We start from the raw sequence: 24,820 nt of genomic DNA on the forward strand, positions 1-24,820 counted from the left end.
ATGTTCATTATCCACAAGTGTGTTTACTCAAAGCTTCTGTTGTTAATTGTATATCGAATAAATGCCTGGAGTGCGAGCTGCTCAGGGCCGGCCACAGTGACAAACCTCTCTTGGTGCGCAGGCGGTTGGACACTCAGCTGGACTGGCAAAACAGAATATCTGCGTGTCAGTGTACGTTTTATTCATCCATCGTTTCGGTCAGGGTCTGCAGGCAGACCCCTGCAGCTAATGCCCTCTCGTGAGGAGCAATACCTCAGACAAACACACTCCATAGCCTACCCTGAACTGTTAATTGTACTGGAAATGTTTTCACTAAGATTCTACTGTGTGCTATTTGAAATCAAGCTCCTGAGTTAAAAATCCGAATTGACTTAATTGCACATCATATACAAAGTGATATTTGGGAAGATGGGATTTTGGAGAAGGTAAAGGAAAACTGATAAGCCTTGTACTATTTATTTACTCGTATGTAACTCTAATGTTCTCTGTCAGATCCTGGCAAAGCTCTGTGGCATTTTGCATACTGATTCTCTGGCGGAAGTTTTACAGTGGCTGCTTCATGCAACTTTAAAAGGTGCGATTAAGATATAAATTTTAAAACACTGAGCTCAATTTATTGTCAGAAACTGGGAGTATGCCAATATCTGAAGTTTTGTACCCTGGATTTGCAGAGATAATGTTGCAATATTATTTCTGCAATGTTTCAGTATCAGGATAATCGCTTTTCTGCATATCCAGCTGCATGCATGTTATTTGGGTCATTCAATGAACCCAAAATTCAGTATGCCTTAAATTGAACTCATTTGGGTGACATGAAACACTTGTGTCCAAGGGAGGTATTATTCTCAGCTAGAGTTGGTTTATGCTCCTCCGGAGTCCACACACCCAGAGGCCTCCCTGAGCATAATCCTCTGTCCTGTTGTTAACTCTGAACACAGAGCTTATTTCTTTCCTTTGGTAAGGAGAACAGTAGAACAGCTATGCAACCTGTAACAGCTCTGCCAGTTGCCCAGCAAAACCATCAACTCAGTCATCTCCTAACCTCTTTTGGGCCCCTCCTGCCCTGTTCCATGAAAACACATGCCATTCCCAATCGGAACAATGATAAATGGCAGAGAGCAGCTATCCTCAAATGTAGTTGATCACCAGACTGACTGAGGCAAAATCTCTGCAGTGAGACTTGAGTATTTGTGTTTCCGACAAGTTCCCAGGTGATGCTGATAATGCTGGTCTCAGCACTACTCTTTGAGAATCACTGCACTGATCAATGCTAGGAAGTACCAATGTGTGAGGAACAGTCTAATGTTTTAAAGTAGGAAGCATTCTGGAAATATTACCTTGCCCCAGGAATTCAATACTACTTTTTAGGCAATTGACAAGTGTTTAAAGGCAATGGGTCTTGAGTTACCTTCCAATTATTTTTCCTAAGAATGTAACATTTAATAAACTATATAAGTAATAAATCCTTATTGTTGGGAGAAAGAACAGATGAACCAGAAAGAAAAAAAGAGATAAGACAGAACAAAAATAATCAATAAAATTACCACAGACATCATTTCAGTGAATACTTTGGTGTATATCTTCCTAGATATGCTAGTAACTGTTTATTACCTATTAGTCTGTATTTTAATGGAATCATATTACCCTTCTTATTTTTGTATAGGTATCCTTATATCTTTGGCAGCAGCCTGTAAGACTGGCTCCTGTACTCAATATTTTAAAACTATTCCACTGCTATTCAGGGACAAGTGCCTCAGTGAGTTAACTACTCGGGGCACTCTACAGTATCAGAGGTCAACAGAAACTATGTTAAAATGAACCAACTTTTCTGCAGAAATCTTTACTCCCACATAGGTAACTATCCAGAAAATAGATGATCAGTCTTTCATACCCAGGAGCTGGATATTCTTGTGTTTCTAGCCAACATGATAATTGCAACCTTTACTCCTCCCACCCTTTTTTGTCTTTTAAACCAGAAAAAGAGTGGGTCTCAGCTTTGATTCATTCTGAGCTTGCCGAGATAAACTTGTTGACTCATTGCAGAAGAAACACCTCAATGGAACCAGCAGCAGAGACTGAGAAAGCACCCACAGTTAAATCATCACCCACAGTTAAATCACCACCCACAGTTAAATCACCACCCACAGTTAAATCGCCCCCAAATTTACTTGCAAAATCAAAAGTGCTGACCAGAGATATAGAAGGGCATCAACCAACCAGGTAATTAGATATAATGGCCCCCTAGAGGGAGGGCCTATGGCACATGAAGACTTTGAATTCTCTTGTTATTTATCTTTCAAAATGTTAAACAGGAGGTTCTAAAGCTCCGCTTTATTCGGTAAGTGACTGCAATATATATTTGCTTTCATTTTTATATATGTAATATAAGAATTGTTCTCAATTCTATTGTTTAGAACATTTTGGCAGAAACTATGTCTTTCTTATCTGGTAACCTTTCTTTTTAAGAAAAATTATTTTTCCACTAAGGGAAAGGCCAGAGTGGCTACCTAGAAATCTAAGATAATAAAGGTTTTTATAGTTTAACTAAAAATAGATGCAATTAAGGAAAACAAAATTGTATTGTTACAGTTATTGCATATTTTGTTAAGTGTGTATCACACAGGTTTCACTTTTTTGTGTAGAACAATGCAAGATTAAAATAAATTGCTTCACTTAATTTTCTCTGATTTACTCCTGGGGTCCCCTAGAGAGAAAAATAACTACTAAAATAATTGAAATTATTGCAGGAGAAATTTTTCTTAAATGCTGTTATTTCAATAACAGAAGAAGAATATATATTTATGTAGAATCATGGTGAAAGAATGTGTGGTAGGATGTTATTTAAGCTCGGAGAGAAAATCTTGTTGCTTTAAGATTAAAAGTTGACTAAAGCTTAAAGTTAGAGGAAAAATACATTTTTGAAAATATAAATATGTCACTTTAAAAAGCATTAAGACAAAAAAATTGTATTACTAATTGTCCCTATCTTAAAGTTTCCATAAAATCAGAAACTGGAAGATAGTAAGAGTTAATCTCTACCTTAATGACTAACATATGATACAATAGTTAAATATTTACTCAAAGTAAGAAGAATTTTTCATTGGGAAGTAAATTTAATACCCTATGCATTAAAAAAAACAAAGAATTGGGGTAACATATTTAAGATACATATACACTGAACTTATTGATGACAGTGTAGTCTATAGAAAATACTTTTTTGTATCTGTGAAATTCACTTTTTTCTTTCTCCAACTGATCTAGAGTGTCAAGTCAAGGATCTGAAGAAAACAAGGAAGTACCAAAAGGTTAAGTACAGTTTTTGGTAACTATTGAGTTGGTATAAAGAAACCAGTAAGTGCTAATGACTCAGGGAACAGATTTTAAGGATCAGTGCTTTTAAGAAAACAGAAAAATACAATAGTAATTTCCAGATCAACTCTTGAGAGAGCATCTGCTTACTTTCTCATAAAGATAAATTTACCTTTGTTTTGAAAGGCAAAGTGCCTGATCATGGACAGACACTCTTTGAGAAGCAAGACAGCAGGACAACAGGAACTATAGGTTTGGTTATAGCAATTCAGTGAAAAGGGAAACCCTGCATTGACCTAACAAAAGGACAGTGATTGCAGAGTTTTGGTTCTTCACAGCTTAATGGAGTTAAATAATTTCACTGGAGACAAAGTCAACCAGAGAGAAGAGTAAAATGGCAATCAGCCACAAGCAGGTGACCTACAAGACAGCTGAAATACAACTGAAAAGAGCAGTTTTGTGTTCCACCAGAAGCCCAGCTCCAGTCTGTAGGGGAACCAGAGAGAATCAAGAATTGTGGAAAGTCCTACCTTGGTCCAAAATAGCCCAAAGTATCCTTGTAGGTTTGGCAGTTTCTAGCTTTAAAACAAGCATAGCATTCATGACTACAGAGCAACAACTATGAAGTGTATCTACAAGCTTTATACAAAAATGTGTCTTGTCATTTCTACAAGTTCCCTTTATACCAGGAATGATATATAATCAGAGCTCACTGGGGTCACCCTAGACCCCAGCAAGTTCCAGTGTGATTAACCAAACCCAAAAGAGACACTATCTGCTAACAGCCAATAATAAGTATAGTTTAAAAATTACAAAGTACTCCCTTACTTAGACTCCAAGGACAGCCTATTGTATCTGGCCTCTCCTACCAAACTCCTCATCCTGGGACTATAACATCATGACAGTGATGGTTTCTATTATTCAACTTTATGTCTTACCCGTAAGGCTCACACATATTTTATCATTTAGATATTTGGAATTTTTTGTATAAGAATTCCCAAGTCATGCCCCATTTTCTCCATTGTTGGTATTTAGCATCTCCTTACATCCCTACTCCTGCTTGGGTGCAATTATGTAGGTCTTACAAGCACAATTAACTTGTTTTAGACTGCTTGTCTCTTCTCTTGTTGCATCTATCAGGACCATAGATCTTCCTTCTTTCTCTCTGTCACTCTTACCCATAACCAACCCTATGCGATCACAATCATGTTTACTTTTGAGAGTGAAGGAACATATCCTGCATGTTACAGAACAAATAACTCATTAAAGATGAGCATGTGGTGAAAAAAAAAAGGAATATATTCTTTTGTGAATTTTGGGTGTATCTGATTCACCTAAACTTCATATAGTTTTTTATAGATAATTTACTACTAAAACATGGAGAAGGTGTATTCAGTGTCTCAATTATGGTCTTATTTAGATTTTTTTCTCTATTTCAGAGGCTGAGCACAAGCCTCCACTACTTATAAGAAGAAATAATATGAAAATACCTGTTGCAGAATATTTCAGCAAACCAAAGTCTCCTCCCAGGCCTAACACTCAGGAGAGTGGATCAGCAAAACCAGTGTCAGCAAGGAGTATACAAGAATACAACCTGTGTCCCCAAAGAGCATGTTATCCTTCAACACACCGGAGGTAGAAAAGTTCTAGACTGGGTGAATTCTTTCATGAATATGAGCTTCACATTTACATCACCGAATTATTTTTCAAATGAATATTTTTGGTATTGAGGAATCAAGTGGTCCTCTTTATGGTGGCACATGTAAATCTAAAAATACCTGTATGTAATGCTGCAAATAAATATTACTGGAAATGACATTTCCATTTGTAGTTAATACGATGTGTAAAAGAAATATGTTTATTTATATACTATGTTTCCAGTCTTGCACTATCAGTACATGAGCATAGAGCCCTGATACTAGAAAAATCATCCATAATCAGAATTAGGCAGTTACAGTTTGACACCTACCCCAAACTCTGTTAGAGGGGGAAAAAAACACAAAGAACAAAAAACAAAACACCACCATCACAGCAAAAACAAACAAACAAACAAACCCAACAACAGAATTTTAACAGGTGAGATGATTTTTATCATCTAGTGTCTCACTGTTGTTGAACTATTATGAAAAAATGCTCCCTTCCCCTCCAAAAAGAAAACATATACATATTGTTTCTAACTCTTGAGCCAGAAAGAAACTAGTTTTCAGTCAGTACTAATGGTGGATATTAATGTTAGCATTGTTTTTGTTGCTTTTATAAATGTTTCACTGAATGATCTGTAATTTCCTTGTTTTGTTTAGTGAGTGTTCATTTGGTAATTTATAAAGTTTACATTTTAAAAATCTTATCTAAGCCTGGGTTCCTCAGAAAGTACAGCCTGAAACAAAAGCCTATATATTATTACCATTTTAGGGCAGGCGTGTCAAAAAGACTGAGAAACAAGGGAAATAAGGCAAGAAATGAGAAAGCCAATACAAGCATTGTAATTAGCTACTGCTTGACAATTGTTTGCTGAAGCCCTGAGAGAGAAAATGGAATAACATTTCCATTTTACATATAAAGACACTGAGACCTAACAAAGGTTGAATAACTCATCCAAAGTCTCATCACCAACAGTGGCAGTGGCAAGGCTTATGCTTAGTCCAATTCCCTATTGTTTCCATTGATTCTATCAATATACCACCTTTTGATTCTGTCACTGCTTCTCTTCTTCACATTTATTAGATGACTTCTATATTTGTCTGGTAATGAGACAGGGAAACAGAGATAAATACCTGCATGCTAACTGAAATCAAAGCTTAATGACTACTAAATGCCTTTACTGCCCTTAATTCAAATCTCTGCCATTCTCTTTTTTTTCTTTATCTCACTTTACACCTGTTGTCTGTATACTTTCTCAGGGCTCTATGGACAATTCTTGCCTTTTATCTACATCATTTCTGTGACCTTTTCTGTCTATAAAGTGTAATAGTATGTCCCTTTGCTTTATAATTGCCAGTCACTGGTGGATTTCATCATTGTTCATTTACCTCCCAAAAGATGTTTATTCAGTAGAATTACTTTCTTTTCTCGTTTTTGATTTTTCCATTCTGAGCATTTTCAAATGCTATAATGTCAACAGCACCAAAATCTGGAGAATCAGAATGAAGACTGGTTCTTAAGAATGAGCTTGCTTTATGATGACGGTAGGTTATTAAAGAAATTAAATGTGAGGAAATTCTGTATTTCAGCAGACGTATTTTTTGATGCATTTATTTAGGTAGTTTAATTCTCTACTTTTATTATGTTCTAATACATGTAACTTTAATATTTACTGAAGTTTTAACAAAGAACCTAAATAAACCAAAACAATGTTGAGAGAAAAGTATACATTAAAATGAGCAAAAAGCTTAATAATATTTTTAAAACCAAATTTTTAAATACCTCAGAAACTAGTTATATCAAAAGAGGTAGTAATCTTCGCCTTCTTGCCACCAACATCCTAGATAAGATGTGGGCCTGTAGTGGGTAGAATTGTGTCCCCCAAAAGATATGTCAAATCCTAACACATGGTACCCTGTAAATGTGACCTTATATGGAGACAAGGTCTTTGCAGATGTAGTCAAGATGAGGTCATATTGGATCATGGTGAACTCTAATCCAGTGCTGGTCTCCTTAGAAGAAGAGTTTGGACACGGATACAAACATAGAAGACAGGGTAGAAGACCACTTGACAACAAAACTGAGATTGGAGTCAAGCCACTATAGGCTAAGGAACAGCAGGGATTGCTGGCAACCACCAAAAGCCAGGAAGAGGCTAGGAAGTATTCTTTCCTAGGGCCTAAGGAGGAAGCATGGCACTGGGACATTGTGAGTCTGGACATTTAGTCTCTGCAACTGTTAAGAGAATAAATTTCTGTTGTTTAAAGCCACCCAGTTTGTGGTAATTTGTTATAGCACATCTAGGAAACTAATACAGTTTTTTATAATTAATAAAAATTAAACTTTTATTTGGAATGATTTTCCCCCTTTCATAATTAAACAGTGCCCTATTTTACATAAAATAATTTAAGTAAAAGGCATAATATTTCATGCTAATAAACCACATTTACTCAGAAAAACATGAACCTTTGAAAAAATACAACTTAAGACATAAGCTTTGTTATTTTAAAATTGTAGGGATTGTCTTTACTTACATATCTTGCCTACAGACCTTACCTTAAAATAGGTAACTATAATAGATTACTAAGAATAAAGTAACAAAAATAGTAAATATCAGTACTAAATCCAATAAACTTTCTGTTGTGTGTATATATGTTAGTATGTAACATATATAGTATGTTATGTACTTCTTAAATATAACTTTTATCTATTAAAAAGAAGACAAAAGAACAGCAACTTATTTTACCCAAACTCAATGAAGGCTACTGAAATCTTTCAGCTGTGACAGAGACCAATCATTTTACCTTAAACATTTAACTGCATGTACAATTACTGATAGGAAACTAAAACAGTTCCCTTTTACACTATTCTTTCTTGCCAATGTTTCCATATAAACGTTAAGGATTTTTGTACTTAAAATTCAAATTGTTCTTAGTGTGTTCAACACAACCATTCACACAAGTAATACAGATATATGGCAAATCAATCATGTTATCATCAATTAATAACTGAGAACCATACATGATGAGGATAGTTATATATTTACATGCATATTATCACATGTGTATTTGATTTATAGAAACATACATTAGTATGCATATTCTTATAGGAGAGGAGGCAGATGCACCTATAAACTTTATTCATCTTAAGAGCCAACAAATTTTAAAAAAATATATGGAAAAAAAAACCACAGCTGCTAAGAGCTGTTCCATTTTAAATGCAGGTAAAGACAAAATTGATCTTTCAATAGCAACAGCTTTATAAAATAATTCAGTCTGCAAAATTCAATTTTATAATTGAAGTAACTTATCACCATTGTAAGAATTAAGAAAATGCATTAAAGAGATCCTCAACTCTTCAGTAATTACTTCAGAACCATAAAAAGGCATCACAAAGAAGGAACAGATATGCGCTCCATAGTCCAAAAGAAATGAATTATTAAGTCTATCAAACTGATACTTCTTCCTAAAATTACTACATTTCTTTCAAGTAACCCACCATACACAACATTCTGATAGATTGACAGTATATTTATGAATATGTGCCCTCACAGATACATAGGCAATAGATCATAAAGATGTTGATGTGACTATAAAATTAAAAAACTGAAAGGTCAGAAGGCACATTCTAAAGAATATAAAATGAAAGAAAATGAAAATACACTAATATAGTAAAATTATCTAGAAACTACTATTTGAGGCTCTAAAAACAAAAAAACCACATACATATTTAAATCTTATGCAAAATCAAAAAATATTTTCTTACAAAGTTTAAAGGGCATTTTTTATTATTATTTAGGTCCAAAAAAAAGTTTTTAAAAATCACAACAGAAATAAGAGAAAATAAAATGTTCTTCCAATTTCAATATTCTATATAGCACCTCACTTTCTCCTAATTTTTCCTTAAACTAAAAGGAAACCAGGTAACTTTAGTGTGGCAGAGAGTTCACTGTAGATTCAGTGTGATTTTCCTTATCCTGCTTTTCTTCATGTGGTGAATCTAGTTCATTTCTGCTATATTCCTCCTCACTGGAATCACTGTCCGATCCACCTTCCTCCATCCTGACAGACTGACTGTCATGAGAAGCACTTTCACAGGCTTTGTCTGTGGGAACAGCTCCTTTCCGCTGGGGCAAGATAGTAAAAAACGCTTCTTGCCAGTCTCTTGTTTCCAGGTATTCCAGAATAATTTCAAACACTGCAACAAAGACAAACTCCGTACATTTCTTAGCCAAGTTCATCACAATGCTGCACAATGTCTTTTAAAATACATTGCCTTTGTGTTAAGAGTGCTAGTTTGTCCTAATAACTACTTCGTTCTTATCTCTTCTTTCTATTGTCTGTCAAGCCCAATTTGCCCAAGGTAGTTAAGCCTGTTACCTCCTATCTAGCTTTTTCTCAGTTCAGTTCTTAAGCACTCAGAAATTTACCAGTATCCCATGTCAATTATAATCAATAAAGGACCTTTTCAGTTTCTCTCCTACTCTTTTTTAGCCCCTTCACATCTTTATCCTTTACATGCTAACAACCTAGTTAGCATTCACTTAACTTTCTTCATGTTTCCTGTAAAGAGCCACTCACGCTAGGACCTCCTTGCCTGCTTTTTTTTCTTTTGTTTTTCTCTTCACATTGGTTGTAGTAAAGAGTATCAATATTGTCTCCAGGGTACTCTCACATCAGCATACTGCTGAAGGGCTAACCTGAATTACTTTGTGGAAAAAGTAATTTCTACTATATATCAAAGGTTTTAGAGGCAATTCATTTGTTGAATCGATAATTTCATTTTTATAACTCCCTAGAACCTGCTATATAGAAAGTATTTAGCGCATAAAAAGTTTAATAAGTAGTTGTGTATTGACTAAAAACTCGGCTTAGAATTTTTTTTAAAGCAAAGTCCAGGCAAAGACCGGTACAAGGATGTCTATTTCAATGTTATTTGCAACAGCAAAAAGAAAAAAACACAATTCAACCATAGTAGAATGGTTAAATTATTGTATATTCAAATGATGGACTACTACATAGCCATTAACAACCATTTTTAAAATTAATTAATTTATTTATTTATTTGAGACAAGGTCTCACTCTGTCACCCAAGCTGGAGTGCAGTGGCACAAACAAGGCTCACTGCAGCCTCCACCTCCTGAGCTCAGGTGATCCTCCCATCTCACCCTCCTGAATAGCTAGGACTACAAGCACCCACCATCACGCCCAGCTAATTTTTGTATTTTTTGTAGAGATGAAGTTTCACCACGTAGCCCAGGCTGTGTTCGAACTCCTGGGCTTACATGATCTGTCTGCCTTGGTCTTTCAAAGTGCTAGGATTAGGATTTACAGGTGTGAGCCACTGTGCCTGGCCACCATTAACAATCATTCAATGACATGAAAAAATAAAGCAATAAAGGAGAGAAAATATCCCAGATTCATAACATTGTATGTAATATAGTAAAAATCCAATTATGTAATAAATAATAATATATATACATAGGAAAAGAACTAGAAGTCAATACCAAAAAGTTAACACCAAGTATTTCTGTGTAGTAAGACACAGCTAATTTTTTCATACTTTCGTACATTTTCAAAATTTTCTAATACACGTTATTTCTGTTACTTAAACAAATTATAAATTATTACTTTTTACAATTTTGTCTCCAGGAAGGTGTAATACTTTCTACTTGTTCAAATACTAAATGTAATATTCTTTCTCACAATGTTTGCTCAGGTATATTTTCAGTTTATCCCTTACAGCTTACCATGATTAACTGCCAAAACTTTTCGACTATTCATCTTCACAAAATTTCCAAGCGGGAGCTGTGCATGATTGATTCCATAATCTGATGCTTGTTTATATGTGAGTCCCTAAAACAAAGACACTATGACTCCGACAAGAACATTAAATTATTTAAAGTTTCTGTAACAGTATAAATAATTTTTAGGTAAGATTTATAGTTCAGAGAATTTATAGTTCAGAGAATATTATCCGAATGGGGGGTATGTGTGTGTTTTACTGCTCATTTGAGAACATTCTCTTGACAGTAAGTATAGTCAATGTGCAGAGCATTTGTTTTAAGCTCCTCAAGTTACAAATGAGGAAACCAAAGACGTTGTGTTTCCTGCCGAGTTACAAAGCTCCTCAGTGGCAGAATCACAAGAAAAATCTAGCTCACGTATCTCCTAACTCAAATATCTTTTCCCCATTCTACCCTGCCTTTATCTCAGTTTAAAATACAGTCCTGAACTGCATAACAAAGTTTCAGGCAATGACAGATTTCATATACAGTGGTGGTCCCATAAGATTATAATGGAGCTAAAACATTCCTGTCACCTACTGACTTTGGAGCTGCTGGAACATCATACTGCAAAGCATTACTCATGTGTTTGTGGTGATGCTGGCAGAAACAAACCTTCTGCTCATCACATAAAAGTACAGCACATACAATTATGTACAGTACATAACACCTGATAATGATAATAAATATGTTACCTGTTATGTATTTACTATACTTTTTATTCCTCCTACTCCTAAAAAAATAACAATAATTACATATAAAACAGCCTCAGGCAGGTCCTTCAGGAGGCATTCCAGAAGAAGGCACTGTTATCACAGGAGATGACAGCTCCATGCACGTCATTACCCCTAAAGATCTTTCAGTGGACCAAGATGTAGAGGTAGAAGACAGTGATTTTGATGATCCTGACTCTATGTAGGCCTAGGCTAATGTGTGTGTTTGTGTCTTAGTTTTTAACAAAAAAGTTTAAAAAGTTAAAAAAAAAAAAGAGGAAAAATTTTTTTTTAATTTTAAAAAGTTAAAAAATTAAGAATAGCAAGAAGCCTATGGAATAAGGATATATGAAGAAAATATTTTTGTACAGCTGTATAATGTGTTTATATTTTAAGCTAAATGTTATTACGAAAGACTCCAACAGTTTAAAAAATTAAGTTTATAAAGTAAAAAAGTTACAGTAAGCTAAGGTTAATTCATTATTGAAGAAAAAATTTTAAATAAATTTAGTATAGCATAAGTGTACAGTATTTATAAAGTCTACAGCAGTGTACAGTAATATCCAGGTCTTCACATTTATTTGCCACTCACTTACTGACTCACCTAGAGCAACTTGCAGTTGTGCAAGCACCACTCATGGTAAGTGCCCTATACATGTATACCATGTATACCTGTATTTTAAAAATCTTTTATATAATCTATGTTTAAATATGTTTAGAAACACAAAGCCCTTTATGTTACAGTTGTCTACACTATTCAGTACAGTAACATTCTGTATAGGTTTGTAGCCTAGGAGCAATAGGCTATGCCATACAGCCTATGTGTAGTAGGCTATACCATCTAGGTTTCTGTAAGTATGCTCTATAATATTGATATCGCTTAATGATGTAATTCTCAGAACATATCCCCATCATTAAGCAACATACGACTGAACTTAAAACTGAATTCCTATAGAAGCACCATCATTCTTCCCATAAATGTAAAAAAAAAAATTGAATTTCTTTAATTAATTTAATTAGTAACACTACTTTGCACAAATGGCAAAGATAAATTAAATGAAAACATAAATTGAGAAGTTTTAAATAACTGTAAGTTTTATTTTTCCCTGTCAATTAAAAAAATGCAGAATATGAATTTCATCTCTTCTCAAAATTAAAATCCTTGAAGCCTATGTCCAACCAGAACTGAAATGGTCAAAAAACAGAGTACAGGAGAAAGAAAAGCTCAATTTCTCAACTAATGGTTTGCATACTTGCGGGGGGGGCGGGGGGAGGCAAATAATAATAGATTGAAGCAGGTGCTTTTGAAAACAAAATTGTTTTAGTTCAGAGAAACATAAACATGAGAAAAAATGTGGTTCTATATAAATAACAAAATAGAATTTTTCCACTAAGAAAAAAACAAAAAGGCTAAAAGATCATTCTGATAAAATTCCCTATGACGCAACAGAGCTGCAACTGTCCAATTGGTAGCCATGTGCGACTACTTAAATTTAAATTGATTACAATTTAAAAAATTCAGTTCTTCAGTCATACTGTACACATTTCAAGTGCTCAATAGCCACAGAAATAACATACTGGACAAGCAGATATGAAGAATTTTGCATGCTGCAATGTAGCTGGCGAAGTACAAAATCACATTTTCTTTTAGAAAGTGCATTTCTGTAATTTTTCATCCAAATAAAGGTATGGATGGGAAGAGAGAAAAAGTACAAATGAAAGATAATAGAAAAAACATCCCATGAAAATAACATATTTAAAAACTAGTTTAAGTTCCAATGGCTTAGCAATTGATTAGCAGCAGAATCTTCTATCAATAAAGCATAGATAGCATTTAAACATGTGGACTGCAATCGGCCTGGTTTCAAATAGCTGCTTTGTCACCTACTACTGTTGATTTTAGACTTAATTTCTCTGTGCCATGAATTCCTTACTTGTGGAATGTAGATAACAGTAGCACTAATCTTACTGGGTTGAGTGAAGATTAAGCAAGCTAATATATGTGAAACACTTTGCTTAGCTCAAAAGGTGACTGACATATAGTAGGCACTCAATAAAGATAAGCTATCATTAGTATTATTGTTACTTTCAGGAAATGGTGATATATCAATTTTAAGAACAAGCAAAAGCAAAAATAAAAATTTAATAGTACCTTGTGATGGTTGTGATCTACTAATCCTCCAATCACATAGGCCTTTGATTCATCTAATTCCTTCAGTATATTAGGTGAATCTGATGTAAGGTAAATCAGGTCTTCTTTTTTTATGAGTTCACTATAGTGCTCTGGTTTGATATGGATATCCTTTAAGACAACAGGGAAAGAGATTACTAATTAATAAGACCTTATGAAAGTTGGCTAAAAATGATTACTCTCTTTTCCCAAAACAAATCCATTCAAAAACATATGAAACAAAGTTTGAAATAATATAATTACAATGCATTATTTTGAATTTACTACATCAATTTCTTATATCTCACACTTTGATCATTTAAATAGCCTCTTAATTTTATTTCCTCGTTGTTGGCCTCAGACCCCTCCAACCTACTTCCACACACTGATAGCAGGCTCATTTTCTAAAAACACTACTTTCAATGTTTTATCTTTTTCTGTGGGATAAAATCTAAACTCCTTAATTTAAAAACTCTTTCCTGAATATGGCAGTAATCTACTTTTCCAACTTTATTTCCGTTCCAACAAAACAAACACATTTTTACTGCCATGTATTTGCTTACATTGTTCTACAACCAAAGAATGCCTTCTCCAATTACTTCGTCTCCATCTACATGAATCATGAAAGGGAAATAGCTGGCCACATGTGGTGGCTCATGCCTGTAATCCCAGCACTTTGGAAGGCTGAGGCAGGTGGATCACAAGGTCAGAAGTTCGAGACCATCCAGGCCAACATGGTGAAACCCTGTCTCTACTAAAAATACAAAAATTAGCTGGGCGTGGTGGCGGGTGCCTGTAATCCCAGCTACTCAGGAGGCTGAGGCTGGAGAATTGTTTGAATCCTGGAGGCGGAGGTTGCAGTGAGCCAAGATCGTGCCATTGCACTCCAGCCTGGGTAACAGTGCAAGAGACTATGTCTCAAAAAAAAAAAAAAAAAAAAAAAAAAGAAAAGGAAATAGCTTATAGATTTAATTAATTCCATGTATCTGTTTCTGCAAAGAGACACACATTTGAAAACTTCTTCACCAAAATTGTCAGGTCGCAGGTACAAAATTGAACAATAGCTGGTAGTCATGATTTTGTAAGCCACACTGATTGCATAAAAGATGTATCACCAGGCTCAGATGACATTTATCCATAATTTTTAATGAAACCAAGAATGAAGCAAAAGAACTCTCTCCTAAAATGTATAATTAATAAATAGCCAGTTTTCTGGAAAATGTTATATTACAAATTTAATAAAGTCCCCAAGAGGAACCTGATTAATTAGAGACCAATGAATCTCAAGTCTCTCTGGAAAGGTGATGGTATAAACGATAAATTTAACAAGTTGCAAAATAACTGAAAACATGCCTCTTTTAATTTATTACACTACTTCTTGGAAAAATGGGCACAAATACAGGATTTGGTAAATATACTGTAATTAAAAACTTAAAAGCTTTTGAAAATGTTTCATATCATAGGCTATTAATAAAATAAACGCCTTCGTTATGGAATTAGTGAGTGTGAAAGGGAAAGTGTGTCACTGAGAGAACTGACTTTGAGAAAGAAAAAAGGTACAGGGACAACCCAGTACATCCCTAAATAGGATCAAGTTCCTCAGGGACTGGTACCAAAGCCAATCTATTTAGTCACCTTTACCAATGACTGAGAACAATTTGGTTCAATAGAAAAAATTGTGAGGCCACATAGGCAATTTTAAATATTCTAGTATCCAAATTTTAAAAAGTGAAAATAGGTGAAATTAATTTTAACAATTTATTAATACAGTATACCCAAAATTTTAACATTTGAACATATAATAAATATTTAAAAAATTACCTAGGAGATATTCACATTCTTTCTCTTTCGTGGTACTGAGTCTTTGAAATCCAGTATGTATTTCACATTCACAGCACATCTCAATTCACAATTCAGACTGTCACATTTCAAGTTCAATAGCCACATGCGGTTAGTGGCCAGCACAGAGTAAGAAGAAACAAAATGCAGGCACACTTCCAAAATTTAGAGTGACTTCATTTTTATAGGTAACATATAATGTATAGCTAGTATGCTAGGGAGAAATGATATAAAGGCCCTTAAAATTATTTCTTTTTAAAAATATGTTTTAAAAGTTGACCATAAAATAGGAAAGATTTAATGAGAACAAATACAAGCTACCAGATGTCTCACTCCCTTCTTCAGCATCTCTGATTTGTAATCTTAGACTTAGGTTCAGAGATTGCATCTGGAGATTGTTGTATTAAGTAGCATTAAATAGAATTTAGGTACAAAATGTAGACCTTTAGAAACATAAAAATACTTGGAATTATGTGAGAGTTTATCTGTTTTAATTACCTTCCAGTTGACCCATCCTTTGTCATTTTCATCCATGTTCTTTTTCAGCTGGCCTCCGTGGCTTGTCAAGTAAAACTGATAAAAGATTTGTAAGTACAGAAAAAGAGAACAAATGACCATTTAAGTCTAATATTTGATTTCTCTCATCTACTCATCTGACGATCGATGAAACACAAAATATATTTATTCTCATTTATCTAGAAAAAAAATTTGTGACATGCTTTGAGCATACAATAAACTGTGGTAGAAATAGTATGTTTTGTGTGCATGTTTCATAACCCAGTAGCTGCAGTATCCCATTTATGTTTTCATCCCAAGTATTTATAATAAGCCTGTACCTTAATCATCACTTGTCTGCAAACTACCTGCTTCCATGTCAAGTTTCCACTCCTCTTTTTTTTTAAAACAATATAAAGTCTTCATAATTTTTCTTTGATTCTAAACCCTGATACCTATTTAAGTTTGAATCAAAGGTGAGAAGGGGTCTACTACAGATAAAAACGGGGATAAAAGGACTATCATAGAAGTGATATAAGACTATAAAACAAAAAGTACAAAATACAAAAATATAAAATTACTATCACTTGGTAAAAACAAAATATCTAACCAAAATATATTAGTAGTTCCTGGTTCTTAACATCAGTGAGCCAGTACTAATTTTTAGGTCACCTAGAATTCCAACAGAAAGATGTTATTCTTAACAGTAGCCAAATAGCCTCCCAAATCACTCCCTCATCTCAGCTTTAAAAAGACCTGTCAAAACTCTCAGTGACCCAAAAGAAAACTAAAAACCTTTAAGTAGAAAAAACCTATACAACAGATACCACGACATATATCAAGTGGTGGCCAGCCACAGCTTCTGCCTCTCTGTCCAATCTCTCTCCCACACTGGAAGTAATTGTAAACTGAGAAACTGGTATAAAAATATATGTATGTCCCATAATGAAGATATCAACTACAGGCAATGAAAAGGTCAATTTGTATAAGACTGATGATTACTGCAAAGAGTGTGTCTAAGATAACATATTAAAAGATGTTTAAAATATTTTGCTTTATTTCTGTCAAAAAAAATTTTTCTTCAAACAGGCATTAAACAAGATTACCTGTAAGACTACTGCAAAGACTAAAAGAATTATCTATGTCTTTTGCCACAAAAGATATAAAAGAAAACTAGAGCCTGCTTTAAAATCTTCAGACATACCTGCACAGGATGCAGTGCCCGTCGGTTTTCTGCGTAACATCGTTGAATCTGCTTATGAAGTTTCTTAATGTCCTATTACAGAGTTCAATTTTTAAAGCAAAGTTATTAAAATTGTCTATGGCCATTCTATGATCTTAAAGCAATGGAATAAGCAGAAGGGATGACTATATACATACGATTTTTCTTCTTAAATACAAATGCATTCTGATAAATGTTATTTGATTTCCTTACATACTAACAAAATTACTGTAAGTTAATGCTCTGTAAGTGACCCATTATTTCATATTTTGTATTTATTTAAAATGCTAGTTCATGAAAATGGCTACTCTCTTAAGGGACAACAACAAGATTTTTAGAGCCATAATATTACTATTTTCATGTTTTACCGACAACACTGGTAAAACCCCACAGATCTTTATGATTCATTTATTTCTGTCATCTAGACTATGAAGTGTGTGTTTCTCTCTTTCCCGTCTGCACACATACTGACACACACACATACACACACATATAAATATACATATTTGTTATATCAATGCAATTTGCTAGCTAATTTAACTTAGGGGAAAGAAGGTTTGAAAAACTTAAGATTCATTTCAATACACAAATTTATATAAAAGGGATATTGCATATTAAAACAAAAATGATTCGACCTAATTCACATAAAAGATTTTTCTGACAATGATTCATGATACCTTTAATACCATCAAGTCATCAAAACTACAGTCAATAATAAGGCGAAGGGTGCTATGAACAACATCTCTTCGAACACGTTTTCTGTCATTTCCATCTGAGTTTGATTCCATTTGACATTGTCGCTCTAATTTTTTCCTCTTGCGTTTTTCTTTTCGCTTTTGTCTAAAATTAGTAATTGAAATAACATTTTGTTATTGTGTATTCAGTTATTTACAAGACTCTTCTAAATAAACAATTACTTTTAAAAATCATCAGGTTAAATCATATGAAATTGTCACTTCTGTGACCATTCAAAAATGGTCAAGTATTAGCAGTTTTATACAATCCATCTAAAAGCTTCAGATAGGAAGGGAATGAGCTTCCAAAAATGATCTAAAGCTTTCTGTCTAAATCCTAACTATACTATCTGAATAGTTTCATTTGTTATTGGTATCATACTATCCCTAACCTTATAAATACTGAGTTTGAGTTATGATGAATTTTATTTTCATAATTCACCTATATGATTAAGCCACATTTATAAGGTATAGAAAAAAGCAAAATAAAATTGTTCATTAAAAAATTACATACTTTTTCTCTAATTTACACCAACTACAGTTTATTTTCTCTCCATAAATTTTCACATTTATTACAATGACAAATTTAGCCAAACTGTTTTCACCAAAATCTGCAATGGTTCTTGTGGCAAAATCAATGTTAGGCCAAAACTTGATCTTTCTGAGTTGGCTGTTTTTATTCCATAACTAGCACATGGACACTAATTACATCCCTTATCTAAGTCAGTTGTTTCAAAAATTGGGCTGCTACTCATAATAAGGTTCTGCATTAGAAAAAGTGTTGAGTGCAAGATCATCAACAGTGCTAAAAGAAACCCCAACAACAATTTTAAAAAATAGTTTGAACAGCCAGTTGACAGTGTTAGCTAACAACATACGTTGTTAGCTTCAATTTTTTCTCTTGCATTTTTCTTTACGCTTTTGTCTAAAATTAGTAATTGAATTTTAAGTAACACAATTACATTTAATATGCCAAAGGGCTATGCAAGGTCTAACATTCCATATCGCTAAATAGGAAGAGAGCATATACATTTTGAAACACATACTTGCGGAGTTCCCGTTGCTCTTCCCATTGTTTCTGTTTTATTAGTTTTTTCATTTGTCGTTTAGATATTGGTTCACACTCTTCACCTAATCTTGGCTTCTGGCTCTCCTCTTGATCTTCATTTATGCCTTGCTCTTTGTCAACATTAGAAGTTTCAATAAATGCTGGCAACATTTCAGATGACATTATTTGGTGCCTCTGAAAAACAACTTTTGACATGAACAGATAATTTACAAGCATAAAAAAGTTAAAAAACTCAAATAATCAATATGATTAAAGTTAAACCACAAAATAATAAATAGAAATAAAATTTTAGACAAATAAATGTCATTTATTGGTAAATATCATTTAAATACCATTTAATATCAATTAAATATTCAGCAATGCTAGTAAAGGTCTAAAGAAATGGGGTGTTTCATATACTACTGGTGGTCATGGTACAATTTTTCCAGAAGGCAACACATATATATGTTTTAAGAGCTTTAAAATCTCTATTTAGACACCCTTTGACCCAGTAATTTATCCTTAAATTTCTGTAAATAAATCAGAAAAGCACACAAAAATGTGCACAAGAGTATATGCAATGCAGTGTTATTTTTAACACTGAAAAGTTAGAAACCTCCTGAATGTCAGTGAAAGGAAACTAAACAATTACGGTTAATCTATAACACAGGCAAGAAATATTAAGCAATTAAGCAGCAAGGAATATTAATTGTAAAACTTATATAGCCAAAATTATTTAATGATAAGGGGAAACGGTTATACATTAAACAAAATCAAAGAAAACAATATATACATTACGACCAACTTTTTTAAAAAGGTATACACACACACAAGTTTAATTCTTACCTATGGTTTTCTGCATTTTCTAAAGTTATATAATGAAAATACATTGTTTTTAATAAAACAAAAAATTTTAAAAAGACATGAAAAGCATCTTTTCTATAGTCTTCTTTAATGCTGTAGAATGAGGGAAACTACAAAAAGACAGAACTGATTCTTAAAACTGAAATCAATAACCAAGAAATAAATTCACTTGATACAAATTAAAAATAGGGCAATCAAAATGACTTTAAAATAAATTTGGCTGAAATATTTCAGAGAGGTCATAAGGGAATAAGAAGTATAAGAACAAAACAGAAAACTGTGATATAAAAGCAGGCTTTATTAAAAAGCAAAACAAGAATCTGTGAAAAAGAAAAGAATCCGTGCAAAAGAATCCATGAAAACTAGGAAATGAAGACATAAAAAGTTCAATAGAAGAGACAAACTCCAGATTACCTGGAGTCCCAAGAAGTAACTGATGACTTAGAAGACAATCTGACTCAGGATGCAGACAAAAATAGAATAGAAAAATAACATGGAGGAGCAGTAAAGACTTGGATAACAGAATGAGAGAGATACAGGAAAAAAAGGTAATTAGAGATAAACATATAGCCTTGAATGCATTAATTTTTTTTAAAAAAAGCTAGAAAGTAAGGTAAGCATTCAATTTAAGAAACTGGAGGTGGGGAAACTGAATAAGCCTAAAAAGGCTAGATGGAAAACAATTTAAAAATATATATTTTGATCCCCTGGATCACTTTTATTTTCCTTTCTTTCAATACACAATACATTAAATAAAATTCAGCTATGCAGGTATCCAAAACAATACCGAGTGGAGGAAACTTAAAAGCACAATTAAAATTCACAGAAAACAAATTGCTCTCTTCATGAAATAATAATATTCCAAAAGAGCACATTTCTGTTCATCAGTGGCATCATTTTCAGTTAGTTCTCTATTTTATTCAAAAACGGCATGTGTTGATTAGCCCTATGTGAAGATTTTTTTTTTTTTCTTTTGGAGACAGAGTCTTGCTCTGTCGCCCAGGCTGGAGTGTAGTGGCGCCATCTCCGGTCACTGCAACCTCCGCCTCCCAGGTTCAGGCGATTCTACTGCCTCAGCCTTCTGAGTAACTGGGATTACAAGCGCGCGCCACCACGCCTGGCTAATTTTTGTATTTTTAGTAGAGAAGGGGTTTCACCACGTTGGTCAGGCTGGTCTCGACTCCTGACCTCGTGATCCGCCTGCCTCGGCCTCCTGAAGTGCTGGGATTACAGGCGTGAACCACCAGGCCCGGCCTATGTGAAGACTTTTTAAAGAGCAATGTAATGTTTTACAGCTCATGTACACCAGGGGGAGCATTTGCCTTTCCTATCTAAGAAGTCTTAAGTTAAATTTAACATGACCTGTCATAGTATAGTAATGTTTCAATCTCTCAAATACAAGGAAAGGTCATGAGATGGTCAACATCTTCATCATCATTACCATCATCATCATCATCATATCATCATCATCATCTTTTTTAAAACTATTCCTGATTAAGAAAACAACTGTACTAAGTGAAGTTTTTAGGCTTTAAATAAGCCAGGTGCACTGAGACAAATGGAATGCAACAAAAATGACGCTCACTTGATATCTTATAAATTATTCCGTATAGTATACTTTACAAAGATATCTACCAACTCGCACTGTCTACACTATACAAAAAGTATAATGTATACCTACACTGCACTATGTACTAGCGTGTTCAGATTACCTGTTAGGCAAAACAGCATTTTATTAGGTATACTTGCTTTCTAATTGTTTTAGTTTGGGCAATAATTTATAAAATTCCATGGCAGAGTTTTTCGTTCCTTTCTCACATGCAGTGATGCATACAGTACATTTTCATTCATTCAACCAAGTTCAACAAATGTTCAAGAACGTATTTTACAGTAACTATAAAAATATTTGTGTGAAGTCGGATGCAGTGGCTCATACCTGTAATCTCAACACTTTGGGAGGCCGAGGTGGAAGGATCACCTGAGGTCAGGAGTTCAAGACCAACATGGCGATACCTCGTCTCTACTAAAAATACAAAAATTAGCCAGGCGTGGTGGTGGACGCCTGTAATCTCAGCTACTAGGGAGGCTGAGGCAGAAGAATCGCTTGAACCCGGGAGGCAGAGGTTGCAGTGTGCCAAGGTCGCAGCACTGCACTCCAGCTAGGGCAAGAGTAAGACTCTGTCTCCAATAAAAAAAAAAAAAAAAAAAATTATATATGTATGTGTGTGTGTGTGAAATTTTACTTTTGCATAAAATTTTAAAAATGTGTGGGGTTCATTCGCAGACATAGGTTATCAGGTGGGCTTACAAACTATCTCGCTTTGTAAGGCAAGGATGCATCCTACATCAATGAGCACCAAAAGAAAAAGTTTTTTAAACTGCATTAAGTTATGGATTGGGATAAAATAAATAATCGTCGTAATTTATGATTCTCCCTTTCAGAAAAATCTCAACGAATGTGGGAATAATGCAGATTGGAATTAATGACTTGACAGCGATAGCAAAGGAATGTCTTTTTTTTTTTTTTTTTTTTGAGAGGGAGTCTCGCTAGGTCGCCCAGGCTGGAGTGCAGTGGCGCAATCTCGGCTCATTGCAACCTCCGCCTCCCGGGTTCAAGCGATTCTCCTGCCTCAGCCTCCCGAGTAGCTGGGACTATAGGTGCGCGCTACCACGCCCAGCTAATTTTTGTATTTTTAGTAGAGACGGGGTTTCATCACGTTGGCCTGGATGGTCTCCATCTCTTGACTTCGTGATCCACCCGCCTCGGCCTCCCAAAGTGCTGGGATTACAGGCGTGAGCCACCGCGCCCGGCCTTTCTTGTTTGTTTGAGACGGAGTTTCGCTCTTGTTGCCCGGGCTGGAGTGCAATGGCGCAATCTCGGCTGACTGCAACCTCCGCCTTCCGGGTTCAAGCAGTTCTCCTGCCTCAGCCCCCCCAGTAGCTGGGATTACTGGCATGCGCCACCACGCCCGGCTAATTTTGTATTTTCAGTAGAGACGGGGTTTCACCATGCTGGTCAGGCTGGTCCCGAACTCCTGACCTCAGGTGATCCACCCGCCTTGCCCTCCCAAAGTGCGGGGATTACAGACGTGAGTCACCGCGCCCGGCCAGGAATGCCCTTTTTAAAGACATGCGGACTAAACGTGGAGCAGTGAAAAGCCCTTTGTTCACTTCAGTTGTCAAGCCTTTTGGGCAGAGGGTTGGGAATGGAAGGGGCAGAGGAAATTCTTTCAGAAAGTGACAAGTAATGTGTCGCCATCCTCTTCATATCTGTAGAAAAATCTCCAAATTTAAAGTATTTCAGTGAAATCAAGTAACACTTCGATCTTTTTAAAACTGTCCTCAGCTCACAGCACCTGCAGCAACTTCCCCTCGGGCTCTACATTTCAGAAAGTTCAACGACGTCAGCGCTTTGCAGGAAAAATGAGGTAAGGCAGCTTTAAAGAGGTAAAGCCCACGGCTTTAGAGCCACGAAGTGGCAGGGCCAAAACACGCTTTCCGGCCCCTTAGAGTACAGATTTCCCACTGATTCTTTGCAAACTCACTTTTCACATACTACGGGCCGATGGCAACCCCAAAACACACGCCGACGGAAAGCGCCCCACCACGGGGGCGGAGCCTCGCCCACAATCCCTTCTAGGCTCCCAAGCAGCAAACGCCTGTCAGAGACGGGATTAAGCTGTCGCTGGCGAACCAGGGAGCAGCTGGGTAGGCCGCGGGGGGCGCCTGTCATCGACGTCATTTCCTTCAGCAAGAGGGCCGCAGGCAACCACTTCCACGCCACTGCTCCCCTCTCCCCCGGAAGCCTTTGTTGCTAGTCGGGGGCTGCATGGCACGCGCCCCTTTGCGCCCAGAGAATACCATAGTGCGGGGGAGCGCCAGCCAGTGCCAGGACACTTACCGAGCTGAGGAGTTGATAGGGAAGTGAAATCTCAGAAAGAAAGCCTTTCTGGGTTGGCCTGGTTACCGCTCACGCTTCCTTCCACAGAAACTTCAATTCCCAGAGGCAGGGCGGTAGTTACACAGCGGAGGCTACGGCCGTTGCGTCTTACGTCATCAAACTGCGCCCATTTCGAACCCGCAATGGCAGAAAGGGGAGGGGTCTATGCGGGGCGGGGTCTGGAGTTAGGGTTTTGGGAGTGGGAGGTAGTTAACAGTGATGTCTGTTTTTTCCCGTTCAAGAACTAAGTGTGTACCTGCAGACGTGTATTCGTTCATATGTTCTTGTGAGGGTTGGATGAAGGAATTAAGATAGTCCCACTGTTAAAAATGCAAAACAACGAAGAAAGTCTTCTAATTTTTCTGTGTTGAAAATGAGAGAAAAGCATCTCTTCCCTATATTATTCTTAATTTATACAGAAAATTACCGTATCACATGATTTTACATAACTCAAGTGGAAAATTAAATTCAAAGAGTGAGTCAGATTCACAATAAAATGCATTTAAATTTAGAGTCTGTAAGGCTTTTTTATGGCTGAAGTAAAACAGCCATAGCTTTACTCTTTATTCATTCCTTGAGCTATTTTTCCTATGCTGTTTTGCAAAACATCAGATGACATTTCATTGTTTATAATACTTGACCTTATATAATCTTTTTGCTATATATAGACCATGTCAACTGAGAGAGAAATGAAATACAATCTCGTAGATTGTCGTTTTCTATTTAGTTTTTTTCTCCTCTACTTCTAATAGGTGATTATTGCAGAATTTGAAGATAAGAATGAGGTTTGCATCTTTGAATAGAAGACTGGCTTCTCATATAGAGAGAATTTTCAAGTAAATTATCCTTGATGCTTAAAGATATTTGGACATGTTTAAAGGCTTCAGTGAATAGAAAATTAAATCCAGAATTTGAGGTTCTCTAAAAGAGCCGAAATTTCTTTGACCTAAATTTAGTTACAAAACTAAAGTCACTCTTGCCATAAGCCTTTAAATTTTACTTGAAACACTGTGTCAGCTATAACACTGTTGTGAGTCCCTCTTCTGTTTCTTCCTCATCT

The 24,820-nt window shown here is 35.3% G+C and overlaps 3 protein-coding genes across 7 annotated transcripts in view; 2 read left to right on the forward strand and 1 right to left on the reverse strand.

Annotated features, from left to right (window-relative positions):
* Nucleotides 1-5,125, forward strand: part of C9H4orf17 (chromosome 9 C4orf17 homolog) — a 33,530-nt gene extending 28,405 nt beyond the window's left edge. For 2 of the 3 annotated variants that reach the window (XM_030818454.1, XM_030818455.1), the window contains exons 6-9: nt 493-574; nt 1,977-2,220; nt 3,262-3,305; nt 4,749-5,125. In XM_030818454.1, the coding sequence (XP_030674314.1) occupies nt 493-574; nt 1,977-2,220; nt 3,262-3,305; nt 4,749-4,948 (570 nt within the window). In that variant the 3' untranslated portion in view covers nt 4,949-5,125. The remainder of the gene's footprint in view (nt 1-492; nt 575-1,976; nt 2,221-3,261; nt 3,306-4,748) is intronic. The other variant, XM_030818456.1, reaches the window with a different exon arrangement.
* Nucleotides 5,126-8,719: 3,594 nt separating this feature from the next.
* Nucleotides 8,720-23,865, reverse strand: TRMT10A (tRNA methyltransferase 10A). 3 transcript variants are annotated; one of them, XM_030819163.1, is made up of 8 exons: nt 23,722-23,865; nt 18,955-19,162; nt 17,852-18,014; nt 17,157-17,228; nt 15,956-16,030; nt 13,601-13,750; nt 10,700-10,805; nt 8,720-9,147 (listed from the first exon to the last, which is right to left on the reverse strand). In XM_030819163.1, the coding sequence occupies exons 2-8, from the start codon at nt 19,137-19,139 to the stop codon at nt 8,879-8,881; spliced, it is 1,020 nt and encodes a 339-aa protein (XP_030675023.1). In that variant the 5' UTR covers nt 19,140-19,162; nt 23,722-23,865; the 3' UTR covers nt 8,720-8,878. The 3 variants fall into 3 exon arrangements, with proteins under 3 accessions (XP_030675023.1, XP_030675025.1, XP_030675024.1); XM_030819165.1 differs by lacking the exon at nt 23,722-23,865 and adding an exon at nt 23,366-23,484 and having other exon boundaries at nt 18,955-19,151; XM_030819164.1 differs by lacking the exon at nt 23,722-23,865 and having other exon boundaries at nt 18,955-19,169.
* Nucleotides 23,866-23,887: 22 nt separating this feature from the next.
* The window catches only part of MTTP (microsomal triglyceride transfer protein), a 59,680-nt gene continuing 58,747 nt past the window's right edge, over nt 23,888-24,820 (forward strand). The window contains exon 1 of the mRNA XM_003257501.3: nt 23,888-24,046. The gene's annotated coding sequence lies outside the window, so the exon portion shown is untranslated. The remainder of the gene's footprint in view (nt 24,047-24,820) is intronic.

This window comes from Nomascus leucogenys, chromosome 9 (assembly GCF_006542625.1).
Source record: "Nomascus leucogenys isolate Asia chromosome 9, Asia_NLE_v1, whole genome shotgun sequence".
NCBI classification, from domain to species: domain Eukaryota; kingdom Metazoa; phylum Chordata; class Mammalia; order Primates; family Hylobatidae; genus Nomascus; species Nomascus leucogenys.

What these genes read in the sequence shown, in the direction of transcription:
- TRMT10A (XM_030819163.1), bottom strand. Translation starts at nt 19,139, where the DNA reads ATGTCATCTGAAATGTTGCCAGCATTTATTGAAACTTCTAATGTTGAC. An exon ending in GAGCAACGGGAACTCCGCAA is followed by an intron (nt 18,015 to 18,954) that starts GTATGTGTTTCA and finishes TACTAATTTTAG; the next exon opens with ACAAAAGCGAAAAGAAAAAC. An exon ending in TAGATCACAACCATCACAAG is followed by an intron (nt 10,806 to 13,600) that starts GTACTATTAAAT and finishes TCTTTGTTTTAG; the next exon opens with GGACTCACATATAAACAAGC.